This window comes from Styela clava, chromosome 3, assembly GCF_964204865.1.
Source record: "Styela clava chromosome 3, kaStyClav1.hap1.2, whole genome shotgun sequence".
Lineage (NCBI taxonomy): Eukaryota > Metazoa > Chordata > Ascidiacea > Stolidobranchia > Styelidae > Styela > Styela clava.
Genome location: NC_135252.1, coordinates 13,328,831 through 13,356,820, shown reverse-complemented (window position 1 = coordinate 13,356,820; position 27,990 = coordinate 13,328,831). Strand labels below are relative to the sequence as shown.

Sequence of the window (27,990 nt, the reverse complement as noted above, 5' to 3'; positions counted from 1 at the left end):
TTTATTTCACTATTTTTCCAGATACAAATACGTAATTAAGTGACCACGTGGAAAAAGTCTGCCATGACATTTTTGTTGTCTTTTCTAACCTTTTATGTTTTGATTTGGACATACGTACAATGTAGGCCATGCAGGACAAGTAAGTTAAAGTATTCAAACATAAGTTAAAATAATTCATTGAACTGATAATAAAGCTATTTATTATGTAAACTATTAAATGCTTTGTTTATATTATTAGCATCGGTGTTAAAAGTATATATACCAACAATATCAAAATATCATTTTCATTGCCATCGGTATATAGAAAATTTCCGAGCTTATAGGTTATGTATCTCTGTGTAATTAATTATTATACATTTCAACAATTTTAAAAAAATGCTTTTTTATTATAGTTTCAAAGAGGATTTTAAAATTCTAGATTGAATCGGATAAATATGGATAAGACAAATATGGATAAGTAAACATATAGATATAGGTACGCTACTTTCAAATTGATATGCTTACAGGTACACACATACTTGCCAGTGCGAAGTTCAGCATTCATCAAACAGAAGAACTAGAAGAAACATCAGGAGGGATCAAACTTATCAGAGTTTTCAATTGGACAGTAACTGGCATAAAAGGTAAAAATATTATTTCCACTGACACAGTTGAGAGTCTGTGATCAAAGTTTTGTGTTGTCCGTGCTAGCGTCGGGAGGTAAAATTCAGCCCGAATAAACAATATAAAAATGCATTGACTGCGCATATTTGAATTCTGAGCAATGAATATATCAACCCATTTGTTGTAATATCACAGCAGTTAAACTTGTATTCGGACATATGGCGCAACGGATCGACAGTATCTGTGTATCTGCCCGACTATCTCGGCACATTTACACGGCCAATACAAAACCTGACTTTTGAATCCTGTTTCTACACAAGTTCTTGATTAAGTATTGAAACAATTCACTCCTAATTATTTTCATCTGGTGAAAGTACTGTGCACCGAAACACTCTTGCATTGATTTAATTTTCACTGATGATGTAATTCATTGTATTTCATATATTTCAAGTTTTTGAGAGTGAAGTCAAAGTTCTTATCTGTCTAGCCTACAAAACGATATATATTTCACTTATGTTTAGACTCCGATTACGATGGAATTGTTGTTAGATTGCAGCGGCCAATGTCTCGTGGTGGATTAAAATTTATTCCGCCATATCAAGACTGTCAAGCGAGGTGAACAAATTCCGATATCTATATTTATCTTTTGTTTCGTTGGACACGAAATGTACCGATGTATTGTCATTATTATGTTTTTTTTTGTGTGTGCTCTATGGCATTCGTTTTTGTGTGCGATAACGTCATCGAAGATTGCGCGGGTCGTGAAGACCGTGGTACCGGTAGTCTACTGTGACAGATCGCATCACCGTACTACTTCGTTTTGGTTTCGGCTATGTGTTGCCTGATGTTGAACTGCTCTGAGTTTTACTTGAGCCATGTAGTGAATTCTCCCTTTTCATATCGTTTCGAATATTAAAGCAAAATTGGGTTAAAAATATATAACTTTTTTATTCAACAGTGTAATCGAGACTAATCCGTCTAGTCTAGATATTAGCCTATGCTTTCTCCAGAGTAGAAGAATTATTACTCGTAAATGAGAAAAATTATTTTTTATTACTTGTATACATCCCAAAACATCTCGCAATCAATTCGACAAAACGTAACACGAAATACATTTTTTTAGCACAATTGACCTGTGGATCAGATCATCAAACGACACTTTGTGTGGTTTCGGAGATAATATCACAAAAACAGATTGTAACTATATTTCGGCAAAAACACTCGGCGAGGAATTTTATTGTGCAGTCGATAAATATTCGGATGCTTCTTATGATGGATTGCCTTACAAATGTAGTGGAAGCACGGATATGATTTCAACGAAATATCAAGGGACTGGGAATTATTACTCTTTACCGAACGTACGAAAATCCTAGTAAATAATGTTGTAATGCATGGATATGATTAATAAGGAATTTTTCCAAAACACTATAATCTAAAATATATTCATATGATTGTGTTGGTAGGTACAAAAATTAATATTATATATTTCATTCCTGCAAAACTACTTCTGAAAGAATCGACTTAATTTTAACAAAATCTTATCAATGCTTTAATTAATGAAAGAGTATAAATATATGACATAAATATGATATTTCAATCATTCCAGGATCGTAAAAGTATCAAGTATGAAACGGAATTCAACAAAAATTATTTGCTATTAATCTATGCTTATAAAAGGTAATACACTTTTTCAGTATCTGTTTAAGATGGACAAAGGATTTTATTTTTTGACATAGAAGCTGAATGTTTTAAAGTAATTTTCAAATATTATATCAATTTTCTGAATAAGTCTCGTTCATGCCAAATTTCTTTTAACGTATCCAATTATGAGAGAATCAATTCGAAAACTTCTTGCTTGGCCCAAATAAGTTCTTATTAGCGATTTTTTTATGATAATTCGGCGATTATATCAAAACATGTTCGATTTTTTACTTTTATTGACACAAATGGAGAAATCGACATAAAATATCATATTTAAATAATAATAAAATAAATCCATATTTTTTTATTGAAAGACAATTTCTGAGCTATCGTGAAACAGCAGCTGTGAAAGCAAATTGGTTTTGTGCAGAAACTGTCGCAAAAGTTAAGAAAATTGACGTTTTAGATGCAGGTCAAAAGTGTTGCGGTAAGAACAAGAATTTTGACTTAATTTTTGGGTGAAATTTAGAACTTTTATTATTTTGTTGATGGCATGCGTTTTCTTTTTGATCGAATTTGGGTATTCTTATTTAAAAGTCTAATAATACTTTATTTAGTAAAAAAAATTCGTCTTTAATTTTTATTCTTTTTAATTTTTTGTTTGAACAGTAGCCGTGTAGTTTTCTGTATCGCTATTTATAAAGTACAACCTTTGCTGCAAGTAGTTGAGTAATACTGCCTTAGGTTATTATTGGTCAATTGTTAAGCATCTGACCTAAATTTAGTTTTCAAAGTTACGGATACCGACAATTATTATATTCAAATAGTTGAATTCAAATACTTTCTTTAATCATGAGTTTTTTGTTTTAAAGATTGTATGGAACATTAAATATATAGTGATTCTGAAACCATTGATAATATCCAAATTTTTGGTTATCGTACGTCATATTTTGTTTTTAACAGTTTAGGCAACATTTGGTTTCAATCTTTTCCCCTTCTTACTATCTTTTTATTGAGACTTATTTCGTAAAAATTAGAAAAATAAACCTGTAAGTGGATAGTTCAATATCTTTAACAGCCATAAAATGATTAATATCTGACTTCGAAAAAGATTAAAAATAAATTTAGAATGGAACGTATCTTCGATGGCGCCAACTGATTTCCAAATGGGAGAATTCATTTTGGACGAAATGAGTCAAACCTTAAACGTGACCGTTTCATGGATTCCTCCAACTCCTGACAAATCTTTACGTGATATATTTCGACTCATCAGATTCAACCAGAGACCAATAGAGGGATACAATCCTCAAATGACAGTAAGTTGTATTATTGTTAACCTAAATTTCATTTTGTCATAACAAGAAAACGGACAATTTTATTGGCTTTTTTAAATATTTTCCTTCCCCGTCTTGCCATCCATTCGAATTTGAAGCAACCAGACCAATTAAATCATGAAGTAGCATCGTGTCGATTGCACTAATTTGCATTCATACATTTGTTGTCATACATTTAAATGATTCAGGAACAAGTAACTGAAGGAGAAATCGAAGGTAACGGATCTTGTTCCCGTGATAATAGAAGGCACGTTTCGACCATTTATAATCTACTACCAAATGTGAGATACTTCATGATGGCAGCAGCGTATTATAGCGGAGAGAATGGGAAAAAGTGTGGAATGGGTTCTTGTGGCGTATCGAAGAATTTCGTTCCAGGTAACAGAATGTGTTACAAGAGATGGATGGGGCAAGCTCATATTAGGATGTAGGCTACATAATAAACCATTTGACAGGCACTTGAAAACATAAATTTCATGCCATTTTATTAATTTTAAAATTATTATTGGTGAAAAGAGTTATTTATAATTGCACTGAAAATAAAACACAAATCAACAAGGTTTTGTTTTAATCGAGTTACAAATAGTAGAATATGAACAGCTAAATGATTCATTTAAAATGAGTAAAATTTTAGCTACATCCAAGTTTCCGTCATTACATCACTTCATAAAAAAAATTAATAAACTCTGTCTACACATACAGCTTAACATACTGTATGTACAAACACTTCTTTCAAAAACTGGAGAATGTATTCTGTGAATGAATAAGAAAAAATAAAATATTCAAATTTTATGTTTTGTTAATCAAATGGGCTCGTGCTATTATCAGAGTTTAATTTTAACGTATGAAATAATCACTGCATTTGTAGAGCCTTTTCTGTGTAGTTGATTTGCCTATCTGGCCAAAAACATTATATGTTCACATTATGTCATTATTAAGAAACTGATTGCTATTGAGCTACATCGGGTACTGTGCATAAACTTCCAAGAATGCAAAACTTTTTATTGAATTTGATTGTAACCATGTCAAGAATTAAAATCCTACAATTTTGTATTATGTATTCATACAGAAATATGTCAGATCACGATTGCAGTGTATGTTACTCAGCTATTTGCCTCTGACAACTAAATCCTTACGTCATCGTACAATATGATTTAGTTACCAAATTAGTCAATGTGACTCAAAAATGTATGAAAATTTAGAATTAGTACGAACCAAATTGTTTTCATGAATTGCTCATCATTTTATAGCATACTTCATAAGTGTCTTAATGTCATATGTTCCAAATAAAAATAATAATGACACAATATTACAGAATTCAATCCGTGTGATGAAAAGTGGACAAAGTGCGATGCCGATTCCAAATGTACTATTATTAACGTGGTTGACGAAGTAGTTGTTCCAGAAACCGTTTGCGTTCCCAAGGAAAGTTCTGATTACGACATGCCGTCATCGACGCAGAAAACCACGGGAGCGGTGTTGGCAGCAAAACAAATTCAAAAGATTCATAAAGTCACAAAACTACCAATCACAGAAGTCACAGTGAATACATCACCACAGACAGATACAAATCTAAATTCCGAAAGCACCGTCAATGCAGATAATTCTTCTACGATGTTAAATAGACACGGTAACAAAAAGTCTTCTGATAATATATACCGTAAATTTAGCTTGTCGAAATCACTTTACGTTACGCCTACGTTACACCCTCACCAAGATCCTATATATAGCTAAAAATGTAACACAAGTTCAATATCGAGTCGCTCGTAATTTCTCTGAGTGTGCTGTGAGTTTTCTTTGAATTTTGAAACAATCGTACGCAGATGGTAATTTAATTGGACAGACATTAAATCATGATTTATTTTAAACAAAGACCGATCATTCTTCGTTATAGTGAAGTAAGATATTTTGAACGCGACAGATTGAAAATTATATCTCTGGTTACAATATCTATAAATTTTAACTTTTGCAGAGAAATTTCTCCAAGGAAAACTATGTCAACAAAATCCGTACTATTGTGAAGAGAATGCTTTCTGTGTTTCTGATGAAAAAACCAACGCCATGACATGTTCATGTTCAAGTGGATTAGTAGGGAACGGAATAAGCCGGGCATATAACGGTATAAAAACAAATATTATTTATTTGGCTTAATGTACATCGGATCGGAGGTGGCGCATAGTTCTTGGCGTTAGAAATATGCTCGCGATTTTGTGGGGTTCGAATTTCGTAGGGAAAAATTATGTTCAAGTAAATTGGTTCACGTCTCAGCTGGTCTGCGTTACTATATCGATACCCGAGATGGACTGGTAACCGGGCGCCATATGATTGATTTGTCTTATAGGATCCCCCATAATGGATAAATATTGAATCTTGTTCTATTCCTAAAAAGTGTTATATTGTTTGCAGGGACCGGTTGTTCTGGTTGTCCAATTATAAGCGACTGTGATTTCATGGCAAATTGTGTTCCGTTTGAAAACCCTTCTGATGGATTCAAGTGTCAATGTGATGAACATCACTACGGCGACGGGTTCGTATTTACTTCTTACTTTTTTTCTTTTGTGTGTTTTGTCAACCTAATCCAAACAGAAGCTAAAAGAAGATATGTAGGAATTGTCTGAAGCACACAATTCTCCTGTCTTATAGGTGTTGCTGTGCATATCGTTTTGAATGAGCCATGGCTGCATCGCCTGCAGTCTGATATGTCCAAATCTTGTTCGGTTTGTCTCGGTCGTAAATATTATGAAGTGAGGCCGTGCCAAATTTGCAAGGAAATGCATTATCCGTTTTAAACCACGAGTCATCGCATGATGTGAGCTAAGCTTTGTGTAAAAGACGTTAGAAACTAATATAGTAATAATACGTGATATGAGCAATCCTGTATCTCTGACTTGACGTCGAATAAACATACGTTGTGATCTTTGTACAACCAGTAATCTTTATTAGAATTGGTTTAGCACAAACAGGTTAAAGACAATATGTTCTGTGTTGACATTCTGTCGATAATTGTTTTCCGAAACAATATGAATTAGATATTCTGCAATTGAACCGTATGGTTGATGTCGCTCTATTTTTTATTTTATTGTTGTTGCTAATTAAAAAAAACAAATCACCATTCTGTAGTCTTGGCATTCACCCGATTCAACAATTCAACGATTCTCGTAAGCGATCCGACTTAAAATTCCTTGTGGGAGTATTTTTATTGTGCTGAAATAAACGCATCGCTTTTAGGCCTTTTCACAATAGAAAATAAGATTATTTTGAGAGATAGTTTTGTCTACTATGTAGATGGAAGAAAACTTAAAAAACTGGAATGTAATGGATATGAACACAAAAACCGACAACATGCTTTAATTTGTTATATATATGTATCATCACATTTTCAGGCTAAAAAGCGGTACCGGATGTAGATCTCGCCCAAAACGAACAGCAACAATAGTTGTACCCGTCGTTCTGCTCGGCCTCATCATTTTTGCAATTATTCTGTGGTGTTTGTGTTTTTCTTCTCGCAAGAAAAGCAGAAGAAGCAACAATATAGCACTCTAACTTATGTTGTTTAATTTGTAAACAAGCATTTGAAAACTTAAAAAGTTAACGTTTTATTGATGCTTCTAACACTTTGAAGTATAAATATGTATCGATTTGTAATCTTATAATAACAATTTCTGTGGAGATCGAACAATATGTTGACCCTCTTTTAATTAACGTTTTTACAAATGAGAAACTTTCCTTTGAGAAGCATATGCAAGAACAGTTATTTCATTCACTATTCTGTACATTTTATTACATTTTATGTATTTTTTTTTTGCATCGCGATGACCCCCAATGCCATATTCTTCATTTTTTATGATATGCAGTTTATATAAAGCACTTTCAAATTGAGAAAAATATTCCAAATAAGACATTATGGTCAAGGCCGGTGGCCGCTGTGGACCAAATACTTCCATAGGACCCGCGCTAATTGTAGGTTTAACAAATTAATAAATTTCACCATTATAAATTATAATAAACATGTATATTGTGTGTTCTTATTCTGCACACACAAAGTTATTTTTATTGTAATTTTAAACTCAGTTTAAAAATACTAAAATATAATTATAATTTACTCTCTATTACGAAATTCTAAATTTTAATTATTATTCTTATAATTCCTGCCTGGGCCCCGCGCAATACGTTTGCCACAAGGTTTTTATTTCCTTTTTTGAAGGCGTATTCCTTCTAAAAATACTACAATTGTTGCTTTTAACGTTTGCTTTACAAGTATATGCATGGTAATTTTATGATTTTTCAATTGAATTAGAAAACCATTTGACCAAGTATAAAATACGTGACTCGATTTTATCATAAAACTGTTACTTGAAGTTTCATTTTCTGAATAGATGTTCAAAATTAAGATGATGTTGTTTTCTACACAGAGTTTGTACAGCCGGCAGATGTCGCTCATGGTATGTTGAGGTTTCACTTTTTCGCAAGTAGGCAAAGTAGACTAGCCCTATGTCGATTTTGATTTTTTGTATCGAAATGGAAAAGTCAGTTTGCTCAACAATAAAATTTATTGAAGAAACATACCCAAGCATTAAACAAAGCATATGAATCAGTAAATCACTGTGCCGAGTTTTGACTGTTGTAAGCGAAATATATATGAAATATATATATATAAATAAAATAAGAAAACATTTCATCTATAAATGTATTAGTCGTTGTATTTAGAAGAGACTTATGCAGTCGCAATAACTTTGCCAGCATTACCAGGTATTCAGATCATGCCGGTGAGTGAATAATTTTTACTGGTTATTAAGGTATTGAAAAATAATGGGGTCAAAAACCAAGACTAGAACCACGGTCCGTGATTTTTATTACTCTTATTTTCAGATACATGCTGTTCGCAATATCGACACAATGTAAATGAAAAGGACTCGTTCGTGTATTACGTAGTTGACGCATTGATTGGATTTGGAATGAGGTATAACAAACAAGGTATTAATATGTTTATTGTTTATAGAATATTTGAGTTCTAATATTAATTTTATGGTACTCCCGAAGTATGTGAACCAAGATGGCGGACACCGGAACGTAAGATGTGTACCAGGTTAGGGTTAGGCCATAATTTCAGGTACAAATACTACGGGAGATAGACTTGGCTAGTCCCCGAACTCGTAATAAAACTAAAATAATACTCTCTAAACATGAGTAACAAAATTCAAAAGTCAGTAACTTTCCGAATCTAGTTTACTGCTTGTATTTATAAGCACATTTGTTGAGGATGAATATGTGAAACATACCATTGAAAAGATTTTAAATTGAACTTACTTTTTCCTTTTGTTTTATTTGTACCCGTTATATCATAAAATCAATTCTGGTGGGATACATATTCTAGCTACATGAAACTTTGAGAGTGTTTTTAATTTGTGTAATAATTTGGTTTTCTTTTTCTGTGTAATACATATATATAATATACAGGGTGTCTCAAAAGTTAGTATACGTTTTGAGACACCCTGTATATATAAACACTTAGTCAAAAATATTATTCTAATATGCAAAAATAGGTTATACCCATACCACATTTGTCAAGTGTTAGTATTTACATTGTAATCTCGGAAGATTTTTCAAGTGATGTTTCGCACGACAAGGCGCCCAAAAAATAACCTCTTTTTGAAAATACTCATAAAATTTACATGCATTTTAATACATGCATCACACACAGTATTTTAAATTACATCAAAAGCGAATCGCAATAACTATATTTTTGAAAGTTCTCAAATCAAAACAACCCCAGTGAATATGTTTCGCTTCTAGTTACAATGAGGCTAAATATAATGATAAAAATCACGTTTTGCCTTTCTGGGGTGGAAGCTTAGTCTCTTTTGGGATAAATTATACTAATGGGGTGAATGTAGACACAGCGGACCCAGTGAAGCATTTCGTCGATAAGTAACCAAGTCATGCGATCGGGTCCCAGCATTAAATAAGTATATATAGAGGTTAGTAGTAGCTGTTTTAGTTCGCGAGGTATTTAATCTGACATATATGAAGAAAGGTAGCATTTTTGCTACCGTTTATTCGTTACGACCATTATAGTCATTTATAGTTAGGAACTTGAATTTTGTGATGTAAACTATTATGTGGAAAAATCGCTGATAACGTTACAATATATATATTCTTCAAGCATAAATTATATTTATGAGGTTTAAATATAGAGTAAAATCTGAGTTTGCTTTGTTTCATTCAATAGCTCCACGTTTTGCGGAGTCATTCTTCGGCAATTGTTGACTATATTTAAAAAAATATCAGTCATTACTGTGGAAAATATTGGTAACTTTATAGTATTATGGTTCGTCATTGTTACAGAAACGCTGAATAATGTTGGCTTCAATTCAAAACGATTTTTTATTTTTTTTTTTATTAAAATGTCGATTACGTTATTTCGCTTTGTTTAAATAATAAATATACGTAAATCTGCTTTATAAATAGAGAGAAACAAATTTATAATTTGGTAAATGTATGAATGTTATGCCGAATAGCACACATAATCGAAAAATATTATAAAATAGTTTGTCGTAAAGCTGGCATCTGTTTAACGAGTTATCGTTCCTCTTCTATCAATAAAAGACAGGAAAGTTAAAGTCTATTCATAAACATTAACATGATCTGCTATGCGAATTCACGTCGCACAGTCATCAATTTTTTAAGGTTCAATAATTTTATATTTATAAAAAGTAGTTCCAAATACCCATATCCAATGGTCTATCATCGTCGTTTTTACAAAAACTTTAAAAAGCTACAAAAATTTTCTTTTTTTTCTTAAGATTGTGAATAAATGTCAAAACTGGGAACAAAAATTTCCTCACAATATACATTGAACAGATCGTAAATTGCATAACAATTTTTAGGTCTTAAAATATTTCGGTCAAAATACAATTTTTACAAGATTATTCATTCATACTCATGTGTGAAAATTACCATAAAAAAACATTCGCATTTTGTGCTTCTTTTTAAAAGTGCTACTCGACGAATGATGGATTGGTGAACTTAGCGACCGTATAATAATAATAATAGTCAATTCGCGTATTATTTTCTTATAAGAGGTTATGTTTGAGATATGACGAAATTATTTCTATTCATTCGATTTGTATGCGGGCAGAGCAAAAAATAGTAATCGTACGAATATGTGATCATAACATATAACTGGGCTTGAATGTTAGTAAGTAGTATATATGGAACAAGTAGTAGGCAGAATATTACAATATAGCAGCTTGCTAGAAATGATCACAGGAGAGGTTTACTTTATTAACGACTGAAAAAATCATTATAGTTTATCTTTGCAAATGAGTATTTAAAGCAAACTATTTGAAATTGGTGATAATAAACAGACTATTATCCAAATTTATGAGGAAATTGCGTTTTTAATTAACAAATTTCATAAAATAAATAAATTATATCGAGTAAACATTTTATGACATTTCGAGTTTATGAAATTAGAAATACAATTAGATTTACTTGGGCTACATTTCAATGTGTCATCTACTATAAATGAGACCATGAACTCCTTTTGCCCTGACCTCTTTTTTGAAAATTTTGAAATAATTTTTATTGCTGCTTGGTTAGACGTCTAGTTCTTATTGCGAAACCATTATGAGAAACTAATTTGGCGTCGACTGTAATATTTATTATCTGTAAGGAAAATGGGCCAGTCAACTACCATTTTTAACTACTGATTTACGAGGGCATGGTGTATTGATCAAGGATTCAATAAAAAGATATCTACAGTAATTCAGTTTTAAAATCTTTATTTTTTAAATTAGTTTCGTTTTTGGAATAAAAACGAGCTGAATTTAATTTTACCTACTTGAAAGCAGCAGTGCATGACAGCAAGTGATCAGAGGATAATAAGATGTTTGGATTTAACATTGCTTCAAAGTTTGTATAGATAATATATACCAGTTCATTTTGTTATTTTTTCAGTAGGAAGACATCTGAAGTCACGGGTTATATCCCAGTAATCGAGCAAGAAAAACATCATTTCCTATTTTTACGCGACTCTTTTTCCACTTGACTGATATAGTCAAAGTGCGTGTCCTCTCGGTCAGAACGTGAGTCGTTCGACACATTTTTCGATCTAAGATGTTTGTCGACGCCAAATAGATTAGACTTCCTTTTGTCTGCCGCACGAATAGGCTCAGGCTAAACTTTGTTCTCAACAGTGAAAAACGAACGAAACGGTATGAACTTTTAGATGTATTATTAGTTATAACCGGAAAGCGAATATCGTCATATCAGAACGTTTTATAGCAGGTTAAAGGCTGTATTTTAAAATAAATTTTAGCTTAGATTAAGGGATAAAATGAATTTATAGTTGACTTGAAAAAGTTTATAGAAGAAAGCTAAGAAAAATAGCCCAATTGTTCAGATTAGACAATTTTAGCATTCAATCAAATCTTCTGCTTGAATTTCGTATATTTCAGGGCACATTGTCCAACCAAAAATTCTTTAGTATAGGAAAGTTCCAGCCGCCAAATTTAGTAGTATATTACTCTAAAGAGGTGGATTTTGAATTGATGAAGTGAGGCATTCTACGTAAAAATTTACCCTGTTTGATTCACATATCATTTATATGACATTGCTTTGTTCATTTCAAGTCCCAACTGTATGTACTTGAACATCTTACAAGTTTTGAATCGAAAAAAATAAAAATATATATAAGATGCTACAATTTTGTTTATCATTGATATCTAGGTGAAATATACCAGATGTTTCGTTAGCGAGTTTGTGTCGTAAATGAATTTCTGCAATTACAAAAAAGTAAATCTCAATTTTAGGGAAAACACGATCCTGAGGCAGTCTGAATGTGAACTTGAAGTGTAGTTTAAATAAACGTTTTAGCAAACCACAAAACAATCTTTAAAATTGTATTCCTAAAGGTTTTTAAGTTTGGAAATAACCAGTTTTATGTTATAGCTAGCGTGCGTTAAAAAGCCTGTTATTTCATCATCAGTAAAGCAATTTTAGCTTAATTAATATGTTTTTACAGTTTGCAATTTTGACATGTAGCATAAGACTGATTAGTCGTCATTGATCGGTCAGTTGTTTCGCTGTGATTTATGAAATTGTAATTATTAGGCGTTTTCTGATACGTCTAGTCATTTTAATGATTTATTACGTTTACTGACAATAAAAGTCAAAATATACTAGGAATTTCTTGTGATAAATAAAATCTATATAATACTAAAGTAAAACCAGAGCATTAGTTAGAGGATTCAAACGCCTTTGACCCCATTGATAAATATTTTGAGAAAAGTTATTAAAATCGTATTTTGAAGTTGATTTATGGCATCCTGAATCTTTAAAGGTTAACTCGTTTTTTGGTTTCGAATATATTTCCCAAATATTTATATGTTATTTCGTAAGCAAAATTGAATTTTTTGGTCATTTGTGCAAGTCTGTATTACAAGCACTTTGGTACATGCTAAAAATCTATTCGGAAATCAATAGTACTATGAAAAAAATTTAAACAATTTTTTTTTGTAAAAACGTCTTTTCGAAATATTTTACATGGGAATCGCTGATTAAAAGTTTTTATTATTCCAGAAATAATGCTTTTTCACTGTTCCTATCAATAAACATAAGTCAAATTACAAATTACGTACTCTCTTATGAAGCAATATTTCAAAAATCGCGTTCATTGTGGTCAATGCTAGTTTACTTAATAGCTTGGGTATATTCGACCAGTTCAAAAAAGAGGTCTTATATTTATACATTAGTATATTGTACTATTGAACAATAAGATCAATAACTTTGATTTTACATGATTTGAAAAAATAGAGTGTAGGCGAGACAAGAGAAAATCTATTATTAATTTACTGTCGCAAAGTATGTCTGAAAACTAAATATATCAGTCAAACGCAGACTCTTAAAAGAGAAAAGCGTTATTTTTTAACAAAATTATATATTTCCTAGGCGTCATTATTTGGGATAATATAGCTCTAGGACTATTGACTGACTTAACTTACCAACAGTCAATGAAAGTTGACTCCGACTATTACTCAACACAGAAAGTTATATAATTACTATAATATAGAGTTATATGTTATATTTAGCAGAAGGACCAATGATATATAGTGTAAAACCAATTTTATGAATATGAACAGGAAAACTTAACAAAGTATTTCTAGGACTAACACGCTTTGAACAAAATAATACCTTGGTAATGAAACCTTGTGGCTAGTATAATTTGCGTGTTGAAAACGTTAATTAAAAATGGTTGCTCTTCAAGGTATAATTACAGTGGCGCCAAATTCATTTATCTCAATGCTTTCAAAAGTGTTAACTTGGGCAAGCATGATAAAGGAATATAAACCTTTGTATCATACTTGAGTAGATATAAAGCATTGTCGTTTCCGGGTATTTTATGTGAAAGCTTTTTAGTCAGGAAGCTGAGCCCTTTACAGGTTAGCAGTCAACGTCTTAGCCTGTATTCTGAACTTAACTTAAGCCTAAAACTAAGCTCATAAGTTTTATCTATAGCACATTATTCGCAACTCTTGAATTGAAAGCCACAAAATTGCTATTGGGTTGGTATAAGCTTCAATTTTACGTTTGGATGCACCTAATACTACCGATTACACTCCCACACCCAAAAACGATAAGAACGGACGTCTTATGCCGTGGATTAAAAAATTATAAACGAATCTATTTGATCATATACTTGGCCTTGAACCGAGATAAATGTCATATGTGCACTAGACTAGATCAGTCTTCGTCAAACTCTGCAGAACGATTTACAACTGTAATTGGTTTTTGTCAATCACCTCGCGATAAAACAGTCAAGAAGCATTAGAACTACAATTAAGAATACTGAGGAAACGGACCATTTCAAAAATTCAAACTTTATAGGACAATCCACGTATATTGCGCACAAATTTCAAGCAATTGTATGGTGTACAGTCCTATAAATGGATCCAGCTTGCGCCAAGGGTAGAAAGGTTTAACATGAAGAGTGAATATTTTGAGTGTACGCTTGCATTAATATGGATGTGAGTACTGATTTTACTATAGCTTTACTACTAAAATGCTTCTTTATGCAAATATTTAAACTTGTGGAGGTTGGTCTTTTAGATTTATGAAAATACTTTTTGAAATAAACAGATAGTCTATTTTATCCTCAGTAGATTTGTCGTTACATAGATATCATTTCGTAGTACAGTGACAGAGTTCAGCATGTACTCGCGCTGATCGATGGCTTTAGAGATATTTTATTACAAATTTCTATATACCTTGGCAAAATGAAATGGCAACGTTTCATTGCGTTATTCAATAGAAGACGAATAGTCGTCGTGCTAAGTGCTATGTTATATTTTCTAGATTTGTGAGAGTGTGTTATAGGCTTATGCAGTTCACTTATATATTATACAACTGATAATGTAAAATGTCTAAAGTTTGTTTTTTGAAACTGCTCTCCTTTATATGGATGCCCATCGTCTTCATTTTTCTTCAAAAAGCGGTCACTGGACAACTAGTATTCATGCGTACATGCAGTAGCAGTGAGAATATTTTGTTTTTTCTTACTTTGACAGCCTTCAAACATAATAAAATTGAATCTGACTTTCTCTTTGTCACCAAACTTTGGTTTGGAGTCAACAAATAAAACCTCATCTAAAAAAAAAGTTCCAAGCATGGGGTGTGCAATAATCTGGTACCTGCGAGTAATTCCAATCCATTTGCGTTGCAAAGCCTAAACCTGAGCCCATTTATTAATTATCTATGCCTACGACGTTAGTTACGATGGCCCAACAGCTTGTGGGAAGCGAACAACACATGTCATAGGATCAATAACCATTTTTGTACCTGCAACTACCGGAAAGCCTAAGTTAAATAAAGGTGCGGCCCGCGGTTTCATCCAGCTTTTGGTGCCATATGAATGTTAAATGATTTTTACGGAATACATGCTCCTACAAATATTGCTATCATAGATCGATTTGGCTTAGGCTTAGTTGAATTGCAAAGTAACTCCTCGCAAACGTCAATGCAAGTTTCTTATTTATGAAGATGGCAAGCTTATATTGTCAGTTTGGTTGTTGGAACTCATGTTGTATTAAGGTTCCATAGTCTTAAGCTACGCATTTTATAACGTAATCAAGCTCCTTAATTTTTTTTGCCACGTCTGTCTTTTTTATAGTCAGCCACGGTAAGTTATGCCCGTATGGTCCTGAAATTAGTGAAATAAAAAACAAAATTGAGAGCAAATTGTGTCACCCACCATGGCTAACAACAACTGGATTCGGTATATTTCGTTTTATTATTTAATTGAGAGAAATTGTAGATATAAAATTGAAGCTATATTTATACAGCACCGTTTTGAGAACTTGATTAAATTTTGAAAAATTGTTGTTGTTTTTGTTACATGTTTTATGACACTTATAACACCAATGGTCTTTTACGCCATTGATCAATTCGAATTAAAAATCCTATAATAACATATTATACAATATTTTCAAATAAATAAGTTGACGCTGATATTTAAATTTGATGCACTGATGTCACTTTTATCATGATTTTTTCATGTATCATCTTTCTAGCTTGAAGAAGCCACTCATACGGCGCATGAGTCAAAACGCGAAATCGTGAAATTATACTTATTTGTTTCTATTACCTCACGCCTACTCAAAATATTTTATTTCCGACAAAATATTTCCCCCAGAAGCTTGGTCATAAAATAGGTATGATAATATCAACCATAAAAGCTATATTTCAGTTTAAAATATCATAAATTTTACCTTGATTTCTAGGTAAAGTAAGAATCAGAGATACAGACATTAAAGATATCACTTACGAACCAGTTCCAGTATTCAATCAAAACAACGACAGTTTTCAATTGTTTATATTAATCAAATGGAATGTAATTAAAGGTAAAAATCCTAACCTGTTCAAAATTTACCTAAACAACAATTTAATTAAGGTTCATAATTGCAGGGTTGAAAATTTGTAAATTTATATTCCAAATTGCTCTGAATATTTTTCTATATAATAATCATCTGAGAGCAAATACAATTTTTTGTAGCATGAGAAGCTTTTCGATTCGACCTGGAAAATTATTTTCTTTAAATAGAAAAAGGATTACTCCCGTAATATGTGAACCAAGATGGCGGGCATCGGAACTTAGTATGTGTACCAGGTTAGGACTAGGCCATAATTTCAGGTACAAGTACTACTGGAGTCACTTTGCTAGTTACCGAACTCGCAATAGTAATAAAATAAGGAAAATTGGAATAAAATTATGCCCTAACCCTAACCTGGTACACATACTACGTTCCGGTGTCCACCATCTTGGTGCACATACTACGGGAGTACCTGTTGAGTAACAGTATTGAACACCACTTGACTTGACTCATAATTTTCTTCTCAGGATCATTAAAACCATTAGACGGATTCGCAGTACATTTTCTCGACGATAAAACAAAAACGAATTACTCGGAATCCTCTCCAAATATACCAATTAACTCGACATCATCATGCGTTGCAGGGTAATTTTTACAAATCTTTTTGAAAGTTTGTTGAACCTGAATAGGTTAAGTCCGATTAGATTGTCGAATAACGCCGATTAGTACGATGTACACTCAAATTCTGAGAAAAAGGCAAAGACTCGTAAATAGGAATGAGATTTGAATTTACCAGGTCTGTTTACAGTGGGTGGGTTCATACCAGTTTTTACTAAACTGTTTTTGTTGCGGCGGGGACACTTACAATGAGGTCAACAATTAACAACACATTGTGTATCAATTCAGGGGAAGTCATATGTGGGTAAGAACTGAAAATCGAACCGGATGTGACACGGAAGTCAGTCATGAAGTTTCCGGCTGTAATTTGGCGCCAGTGGATTCTTGTCTCTGCACACTACCTAATTGTTCCCTATACACACTTGGTTATGAGTTGCCATGTACAGGAACTCCGCAATTTTTGGAATCTCAATATCACCAGACAGTACCACCTGTGAGTATCAAGCTTTTTCAATAAAATCTTTTTTTTAAACTATCCGATTCGCCTCATCTATTTGATTGAGAGTTATTACCTGATCGGAACACCGACAAAAAACTCAAAATAATTACAGCAGTATGTATCATATGCGATTAACGCTTTGCTTGTTTCTGGTCGGTTTGGTCAATGCTTTATAATTGAATTACATTACGATCTTTTCACCATGTGTTTTTATTATCTTACACTGTATGTTCTTTTATCCAAATGTAGTAAACAATGTTCTTGGTATTGCTTTTATACTCATCTTATGTCAGACAATCGAAATAGTTTATTTATCTACTTTTACAGACGGTTACAGAATTGATGTATCCCGCAGAATTCCACGTTCAATATGAATTTTCAATCACTCCGTACTACAGGTGAACTACAACTACACAATAATTATAATCTATTGGTTTTAAGACATGGATATTTTATTTTAAAACACTTCAATTTTGTTTATATTAATAAAATCACAATTATTATTGATTTTTCACAAATCTATTTTCAACCTATTTTTTGCAGAGAATTCATTGATCGTTCTCCGTTTACGGCAGTAGTAGAAAGTATTGATAATTGTGTTGATATCTTGGAAAAAGCTACAAAAAGTCGGGAAGCAGCAAATGCATTATGTTGTGGTATGACCTCGTTTATGATAAGCCCCAAATAGCAGTAAATTTTACAACACCTAAAATAATTCACGACCAGTAAACTTATTCTAGATTTCGTTACGTTATAAGTAAATATTCTACTTCAAACAACTCATTACCAGCGTAGAGGCCGCAAGAAATTTGATGTTTTTCTCTCAACTGACTTGGCTTCCGTTTGTTAGTCGCGATGAGTCCAGTCAGTATTAAATATTGGAGACAACAAAAAAATATAAGCATTGAGCTCGATTTTTATAATTTAGTGAAAGCAGAAAAGTTTTGGAATTTAATCAATTTTTACAAATTTTAGCAACGAAAGTTCGTGAATAAGCGTAAGAAATAGAAGTAAGTTGTTTCCTAGAGAAGTTCATTCCCCCGAGCAAAAAAACAACAACATGAAGCGTACTGAAGCGAAAGCAAATGACAGTTTTTTATTTTTAAATGACAGTGAGAATACTCATTTTACATTGAAATGGCTTATTCGTGAATTTGAAATAATTCAAAATGGCAAATTTAAACTTTTCAAGATGGAATCGCACTTCTCGAAGAACAAATAACTTTCAGAGTGGAGTGTTTATTTTATTTCGCATGAGATTGTAACTTTTGTTAATTGACGTTTCGTTTTAATTTTATTTTTTGGCTTGAAAGATTATATTGATTATTTAACGTTATGTTTTCGACAATATTTTACGTCCCTCGTTGGAAAGAAATCTAGCCTCTCTCTCTTCTTTTGAACCTTTAGTCCATAATAATCCATATAAATAAATGGCTTAAAATCAATTATGCAAATTTCTATTTGCCAAGTTAGATCGATACAGCTAGCGTGTCCGGCCGAACGCCGGAAAACGTTTTCATGAGTCTTGACTCTTAAGGGTCTAAAAATCGTTTCAAGCTAGGAAAAATTGTTATGTATGATACAAAAAGATGTTTTCATTTTTTTCACATTTCAAAAGGGGGTTCGACCCTCAAAACCACTACCCTGGCTACGGCCCTGAGCGTACGTACGTTGCTTGTTCTATAAAACGTATGGCTTGAAATCAAATTTTGCACTTATTCGATTGCTTCTTCCAAGCTCAAACACGCATCAATATCAAGCCTTACAGCCTGTATTCTAAGCAAAGTTTAGGGTTCTGGAGTGGTTCTACATAAAAATATTTTGATTGTAACATTGAGGTATTTTCGTATGTTTTATCAGATTTTTATTTATTTTTTTCAGAACAAGGAGCACAGAATTTGGTGGCTCACAATTTAACATTTTCCAAATCAGTTCCAATATTTACGAAGGAAGCCAACGGTACATTAGTAAATAAAACAGTTACATGGTTACCTCCATCAACAAGATCGCGAGTTCTTAGTTATCATATTCTCATTGTACCAGTTGCAAAATACACTGTAAGTATTTTGTATGCTATCTCGTTATTTAATTCAACTTTTCGTATTTTGATATATATATATATAACATTATCTTATTATACGATGATCTGCTGACGTCTTAATATAAACATTATGCGAATAACTGTACTATCAGAAAAAGTTGGCTCTCTGATATACAACATATCTCGAATAAAACGAAAGACGATTAACCATATAGTAAACAACCGATTCTGGTCTTGGTAGGACCGGACACGAAGATAGATGAACCGATAATGTTAAAAAAGGCGTATAAAGATTGAAAATCTTTCTAATAAATATAGAAAAATATAATGAATATTCTCTGTGTTATTTAAGTAAAACGTGTTCATATCGCTTATATATCAAAGTTTAACTTGCATTCGGTGTTCGGCTACCGTGACCTTGTCGCTTGTGTCGATTTAATATTTTACCGACTCTGTAAAAATTCAGTGTTCTCTGTTGCGACTAAATCACATTTTATTTTTGCTACAGGAAATTCTTAATATTCCGTTGTTCGACAATTCAACCAGTAAAGAGGACAACGTAACAGATATTGGTGTTGATAATTGCACATTCACAACATTGTTCAAGCATCAAATAACTATTTATAATCTAGAACCCAATAAAACATATGGTATACGAGTAACTCCTTTTTTTGAAGATACGGAATTGGAAGCATGGTGCGCCAGTGCAAAATGTAATGCAGAAAAAAAATTTTTCGTCGAAGGTACGACATTTTTTATTTATATATTTAGAGTTAGGCTTAGTAATAGATATTTGGCCTCAAAAGCTATTTGAGTACTTTCCTCCGTGGAGGGATATTGCTCGGTCAAATAGATGTAATTCCAACCTGTTTAAGTATATCAGCATATAGGACATTATGTTGCAATGTTCCAGCAAAGAACAAATAAGAAATGTATATTCATATAACCAAAATCTACAAATTTCCAATTTTGTAAATTGGGGCAGTGTGAACTGAATTTGCATAAAACACAAAAAGAAAGTTTTCTAACTTTTTTAACACGATTCTTAATATCAAGGTTAGGAAAAAGCGATTACACGACACAAAAACGTAAGCAATATTTAGGTGTAAGCAAAAAGTTGCATGGCCTGTGTCTCTTTAATAATAATGGCCAGTACTCATAAAGGCAAAATCTTGCATAGCTATTTTGCTAAGCATTAAAAGCTATGAACTCGCCACCTTTTTGTTTCTAACTTGCATTGTCCAGGGAAAATTGTAGATAATCATAATTAAATACTGAAATCTGCACTAGTATTTTTTATTGTACTTCAATATAGCGTGTAACTATGGCTGTTGCTAGCAAATATTTAATTTAATTCCTGGCATATAAATACGCATTTTGTATTTTGTATGTTTCAAAAAATAAGGAAACAAAAGCATACTTGTCTAGCTATATGATTTCAAAGCCCAATTATATTTAAATAAATTTAAATAGACAAAATAGCACTTTCATTACTTGATCGAAAAGACCCAGTATCTTTGCTGATGGCAACTGCAGGCATCAGCGGCCAATATTGTATCATTCGTTTTACAGCTGTGGAAGATTTATGCAACGAGGACTATAATTTATGTGTGCCGTCAGCAACTTGCTTACAACAACCAGATCCAAATACTGGCCGAGGAGCGACTTGTCTTTGTGACCGCGGCCTCGCGGGAGACGGATTGGTCCCTGCTATTGGAGGTAATATTTTATTCATATTTTCATCGTTCCCATATACATTATACCTACATACTTTGCCGGCTTTTTGACGGGTAAGTCTACCATTATAGATAACTAAAGGGTGTTTATGCAATTCACTTGTGGCCTGAGCCCGCCATGGGGTTTGCATTAGGTAAAGTACTACTGTGTACTACTGCTACTAAGGTACTACTACTGACACAGACACGCATATCTCATAAAATAAAGAAACTCTCACGAATGTTGAGTTGCTAGTGACGAACTAACGCTGATCGATGCGTAGAAAAAAATGCGTAAACCAACGCAATAGGGGCAAACTTCCAGTGGTGGTAGACGTAATCTGACATTAATGAAAACACTAAATGTTTCACGTCGAGTATACAACTAAAATATAGAATGATGATATTGAATAAAACGACAGTATGACAGAAGCATAATTCACGCCATAGAATGCCATATAGTTTGAGACGTTTCCTGTTTGTAATAATCGGAATTCTTTCCATTTATTACATTCAATTTATTACACCCAATTTATCACATCCCCGGGTTCAACACTGTCGCACCAACATAACTGGGTCCAACTAACTATATCTTAAGCAGAGCCTTCATATGTAGATATTCAGTATGATCAACTAAGCATATAGATTTATACATAATGCGGGATCAATTGAATGAATGTGAAAAACAATCTTACTTTTACCAGGAGGATGCTTTGAACTTAATGAATGTCATACAGATAACACATCGTGTGTTGCCGAAGCTATATGCACTGACAGAAAAGCACCAGAAACGGGAGTCAATTGTACTTGTAGTTCCGGATATGATGGTGACGGGTGAGTACTTTTTTGGTGACCGTACATTTGAACCCATGTACATTTGAACCCATGCGTATATCCACGGGTTCAATCTATATGCGGGTGCTAAAACCCATGGGTTAGGGTTAGTATGGGTTTAACTATCCGTGAAACAAAAAAAATTTTATAGGTGCAATAGCATACAGGTGCAATTGTCATGGGTTCAAATGTCCGTGGGTTCAAATGTAATGGAACCCTTTTTTTTTATTCCATGAGTTCGTTTGTTCAAACTAAAGTTAATGTTTTTATTTCAAGTTTAACTGATGGGTCTGGTTGTCGATCAAGATCACTATTGGGTGTTGCAATAGCCCTCCCACTGATTGTAATCATTGTAGTTGTGATTGTAATACTAATATGGATCAAAAAGAAACGAGAAAATGACAAGTTGAAAAGGTTACTGGAAAAATACGTCCCAGACACCGAGCATGGAATTCTTATTTCATATTTTAATCCCGGATCAAAAGAAGTGAGTAGCCTTGTTACGTTTTATTTTTTATCTTTCACTTTGTTGCCGCTATGATACACATGAGCGAAGTTGTCTGGCAATTCCATAGTCTCGTAATTGCGTTGTCTGGAAAAATTTTCAATTTCAAAGTTTGTAGCTCCAACTAAAAATTGCTGTTTGTTTAAGAGTTTTGTTCAACGAGATATTGTAGTTTGACACAAAAATGAGAAAACTCTTGATGAAAAATTCCCTTCTTCCTAATATATAAACGATACACAAAATTTACAAGACAATCGAAGAATTTGAGGTGTTCTTCAAATTGACTCATTATCACCAAATCGTAAAAAGATTGCATTCGGTCATTTCTTTATTATATTTAAAGCATGAAGGACCCTGGGCTCCGACTTTTGGAGATCAATGGGAAATAGACCGATCAAATCTGCATTTTGGCGACGTTATTGGAAGAGGAAATTACGGTGTTGTTCATAAAGCATGGCTAAAACCAAAAAACCCTAAGGGTAATGATTCAGCGAAGAACGGAAAAGTAGTCTCTCGAAATGGTGACTATTACAATCCGATTTCATCCAACTCAACGGAGGATGATAACTATGAAAATGCGGAAGATGATTCGTTCGTGGTGGCTGTGAAAAGTCTACAAGGTCAGTAATTCTTAGTCGAAAAAGATTCCTTTTTACATCCCTTTGTACTATCTACGCATGTAATAGAAACGCACGTCAACAAGATGTAAATTTATTTTCATAGCTCGTTAAATATCAAATAATTCATATTTCATTTTTATAAAAACGACGTCCTAAACAAAGCATATTGAACCCTATAATTACAACGAAAACAAACAACCACGTTCCCAATAAGCGAGATAATTTTGTAAATCGCCTTCAACACTTGGGTGCAGTTTCTTGGTAATTCTATGGCTGTGTAATGTGCTAATCCTTTTTCCTTAGCAAATCTATGCTAGTTCTGTGCGAAAGTTTTGATTTATTTTTATGAGTTGCCATTTTCATTTTTCAGAAAGTACAGATAATCAGAAAAATCTAGAGAACTTCCTAATGGAAATTGCATTCATGCTCAATATCAATCACCATGAAAATATAGTGAAAATACATGGATGTTGCACATCAGAGGAACCAGTTTATTTAATCGCTGAATATCTGCAATATGGTGATTTGCTTCACTTTCTGTGGGACGCAAGAGAGGTAAAACACTAATATATTTATATATATATATGTCAAATCCGTCACAAACACTTCTCAATATAGCTGCATATAAAACAATAAATATTTTTCTAATAGCTTCTTCCGTCTACTGGGATTCAAAATTTAAAAAAAAACTGGTTCTACTTGTATTGAAATCATTGACAATAAGGTTTCCTAAATTCAGAAAACCATGCAGCATTTATAGCTTTAAAACATAAGGAACGGTTCGCTGATTATCACGAAATTCCAACAAAGTTCTGAATCCCAATTCCCAACATAAATTCCAGTCCTGAAACAAACAAATTTTCAACATGGCTCTGCGTCAGCGTTCATATTGTCTTGAGTTTTCTCTATAGTAGTAGAAACGCCAAGTTCATTTGATATATATACTACGTCAATTTTATTATTCCAATCGCATTCTCCAGTATATTCAAACTTTTAGCTCGTGTCTACAAATCGAGTTTATTTATGCTTTATCAGCCGTCAAAGGGTGCCAAAGATCCAGTTTACAACGTTACTGAACGATCGTTATGCATTATGGCTCGTGATGTCGCTAAGGCAATGGAGTTTCTTCAAAAAATTCGGATCATTCATGGGGATATCGCTGCCAGAAACATTCTTGTTGGAAAGCATGGCATATGTAAACTTTCAGACTTTGGTCTCGCCAACGACGTATATAGGTGAGAAAAATTGCGACAGAATCTTACAAATAATAAAATAAAATTACTTTTTTTGAATTGTATACTAATTGTGCAAAATACATATATATATACCTATCATTTCCATATTAATTTTAAGATATATATATGCGTTTGAATATTAGTCAAGGTTTTATTAAATTCATCATATTAATATATGTGATAATAGAGAAGATGCAGTAGTTTTGGCAAATGTTACACAATGTTCATAATACTATATTCATACATATTATTTAGATATGGAAATATAGGCAAAGGCCAAAGAGAACAAATAGTTCCATACAAATGGATAAGTCCGGAGCGAATGATGCCAGGAGAGGAGCCCATTACCAAACATAGTGATGTGTAAGTTTTATTTACATAGTTACTTTCAATTTGATCAAAAAACGAAAATTTTCTGGATACTTCTTTTAAAAATGAAATTTCTCTCATCCCCAATTTGTATCAGTTTGTGATCAAATATATATATATGGTATATATATACTAGTGGGTTAGAGGCGATAGAGTGCTGCTCTTCCCATTTTAAAAAGTTTACTGCTGAAGATACTGTAACAAAACTACTTCGACTACCTGTCGTCAAACAAAGCAATAACAGACTAAGTCGGCTTATGGAAGAAAATGAGCTGTTTTCTTTCGACCCAGGTGCCAGGGTAGAATAAACAATCATAATCAGCCCACCTGTTCAAAATATTCATTCTTTACTTTTTCACTTAAAAGCGTCACAAATTAAACCGTATTAATAGCGAGAACAAAGAGCTATTGTGTTGTTATATTATATCCAGATTATCCAATATTTACCAAACCGTAGTAGGTTATGCCACAGGTCAGCGATCACTTACCTATTATTTACGGTTTCGTTTCTTAATATCTCGCATAGAACTGGCAAAAGCAATTTTATTTTTAAACATGGTCAAATGCAGATATTTATCGTGAGCCACGTTTTGAGACTGCTGCAATGACGTCTCACTTAAAGGTTAAATAAATTAGTCATTATTTGGGTACAGGTGGTCGTTCGGGAACTTATTGTACGAAATGTTTACTCTGGGATGTTCCCCTCATTCTGGCGTGAATTCGGAGGATTTACTGGATAAACTGAAGGCAGGATATAGAATGAAGAAACCAGACACTTGCAACGTTCAAATGTAAGTTGAATTTATCTTTCTGTAACCCGGAATTCGGTGCGCTCAGGACACGAGATATACATAGTAACCGGTTGATATGGAACTGGAGTCAAGCTAGATAAGATGAGTTTATTTCGACTCCATAATCAGCATAAAAGGCGATTAAGATTGATAAAAACAAATAAATAAAAACTGATTTTGAAATCAGGAGAACATAGAGCAAGTTTGATTGAAGACTCGACTTGTATCCATTCAGGGTTCAGAAATGATTTGGCCCAAGTCAAAAGTAGCAATGACTCAACACAACTTGATACTTAACGTTAGCGTTGACGCCCCTTTTCAAAAATAGAAATATAGTGATACTCCATTTCAGATATGGATTGATGAAACAATGCTGGGAATGGAAGCCTTCGTCTCGGCCTAGTTTCAGCTTGATTGTGAAAAAGCTAAGTGATACAATACAACAACTGCCATCAGATACAATGCAGCTCAACTTTGCAAACTCCCTAGGAAAACTTGACAGACAGGTAACATTGTAGATGAACCTTAAATGTTAAGTGAATATCCTAGGGTTTTTATTGCGACAAAATCAGGTATCAGTTAGCCATTGAAAATTTGATTACAAATCAATTGACCTAGCTCCTGAGATAATTATTCATTTATAACAAATCTATAATGTCTTATCTTACCAAGATGAACAAGTAATTAGTCATTCAAAAATCCTAAAATACTCAAAACTTTTTCCGTTCTCATATTTTAACGGAATTCAGGCATACGACAATGAAACAGCAATAGAAATGCAACCGAAGGATAACGTTTATGTCAACGGAAACGTTACTGTAGTTGAAAACGAGAATGAAAAACAAACGAGAGCAATATAGTTAGAACTACATGCTGTTACCAAGGATCGATCCACAATGTCAGTAGGTAGTCCACAGGCTCACCTACTATTAACATGTTTTTATAAAGCAAGCGCGGCCTGTTTTATGGTCGACGCACGCTTTCCGTCACCACAAGTTATGCAACAAGGAGGCCGTGTCTCGAAGATGGGAAGTGGTGTGGTAAAAAATCATAATATGGCTCAGTACCGAACCGCGATCTTATCTAACTTTATTCACGCCGATAAAAGTGAGTTATTGCCGTGACTCCACGATTGTACATATTATTCTTTTTGTTAGTTTACGAACCCTACCTGAACAAAAGTCGTTGACGAACTCTTGCCACACGATGTCTTGTGCGATTATTCAATTACATTTCCGTGTAGTCATTGGATTCCTCAAATTATGGCACTCTCATTCTTTGATAAGGAATCCATTTCTTGAATAGAGCGAGTTGGACATTTATAATTATTTAATAAAATGATCAGTATTTTCGAATTTCGTCAAAGATGGAGTAGGTCAATAATTAATACTTCAGTTGTTCGCGAATATTTCAGTATCATTTATGTAAATATATCGTATTTTTGCCGGTTCCATTACATTTGAACCCATGACAATTGCACCTGTATGCTATTGCACCTATGGATTTTTTTTTGTTTCACGGATAGTTAAACCCATACTAACCCTAACCCATGGGTTTTAGCACCCGCATACAGATTGAACCCGTGGATATACACATGGGTTCAAATGTACGTGGGTTCAAATGTACGGTCACCATTTTTGCCAAATATCCTTTTCGATACTTTTGCACACTCTACATTTTGCACAATTTTTTTGTTTTACAACTACCTACCAAAAATAAATGTTTCACAATAAATATTAGTTTGTTTTGGTTATAAATTTTTATGCACCCTTGTCGCCAAATTATTAACTCCATCAAAGAGGAGCAGCAAATGATGGCGGACTCAAGTCAACAGTGGGCTATATAATCCGATATCTATAAACTTGAACCAGATTTCCCCAACCAGAAACTAATAAAAGGTTAGAATCCAAAGACTTGAATTCGAAATTTACGTTAGTAAGTATCATTGAGAAATTTTCGTACAAGAATTGAACTAGATATATCTGAAATTCTAAGTGAAACCAAAAACATTGGCCTCAGGTTGTCGACCATTCGTGTTTTCGGGCAAAATACAATTGACAATAATTCGGGTTTCAAGTAGCTAATAAGTAAAATTGAGAAAATTTCATTCTTTCGAGAATTCCTAAAAGTAATTATGGATAAGCTGCAAACTGTAGCCATGTGACGAGTAGAGAGTAACATATTGGTGAATTGTTCAATTTGTCGTGCTGAAACGCAATTTTCAGTTTTGATGGGATGGCAAAGTTGAAAACATTGTTTTTAGAAAAGATCACTCTCACATAACAATGTGAACTAGTTTTACTCAAATCGGTCCGC

At 33.1% G+C, this 27,990-nt stretch overlaps 2 protein-coding genes across 2 annotated transcripts; both read left to right on the top strand.

Moving 5' to 3' along the window:
* Window positions 1-19: 19 nt before the first annotated feature.
* On the top strand, window positions 20-8,527 carry LOC120341743 (uncharacterized). Its single transcript, XM_039410303.2, has 12 exons — window positions 20-139; window positions 507-623; window positions 1,125-1,218; window positions 1,727-1,961; window positions 2,210-2,280; window positions 2,619-2,731; window positions 3,373-3,560; window positions 3,767-3,956; window positions 4,894-5,208; window positions 5,551-5,697; window positions 5,985-6,105; window positions 6,962-8,527. Exons 1-12 carry the CDS (start codon window positions 64-66, stop codon window positions 7,119-7,121), a joined length of 1,827 nt encoding a protein of 608 aa, XP_039266237.2. The 5' UTR covers window positions 20-63; the 3' UTR covers window positions 7,122-8,527.
* LOC120341741 (uncharacterized) lies at window positions 8,097-27,743 on the top strand. Its single transcript, XM_078110548.1, has 20 exons — window positions 8,097-8,104; window positions 8,286-8,344; window positions 8,448-8,552; window positions 16,358-16,477; window positions 16,975-17,092; window positions 17,354-17,558; window positions 17,892-17,962; window positions 18,108-18,220; window positions 19,446-19,621; window positions 20,114-20,348; window positions 21,178-21,324; window positions 22,025-22,154; window positions 22,431-22,641; window positions 23,003-23,279; window positions 23,650-23,834; window positions 24,315-24,514; window positions 24,770-24,877; window positions 25,537-25,674; window positions 26,027-26,180; window positions 26,424-27,743. The coding sequence occupies exons 1-20, from the start codon at window positions 8,097-8,099 to the stop codon at window positions 26,532-26,534; spliced, it is 2,871 nt and encodes a 956-aa protein (XP_077966674.1). The 3' UTR covers window positions 26,535-27,743.
* The last annotated feature ends 247 nt before the right edge of the window (window positions 27,744-27,990 follow it).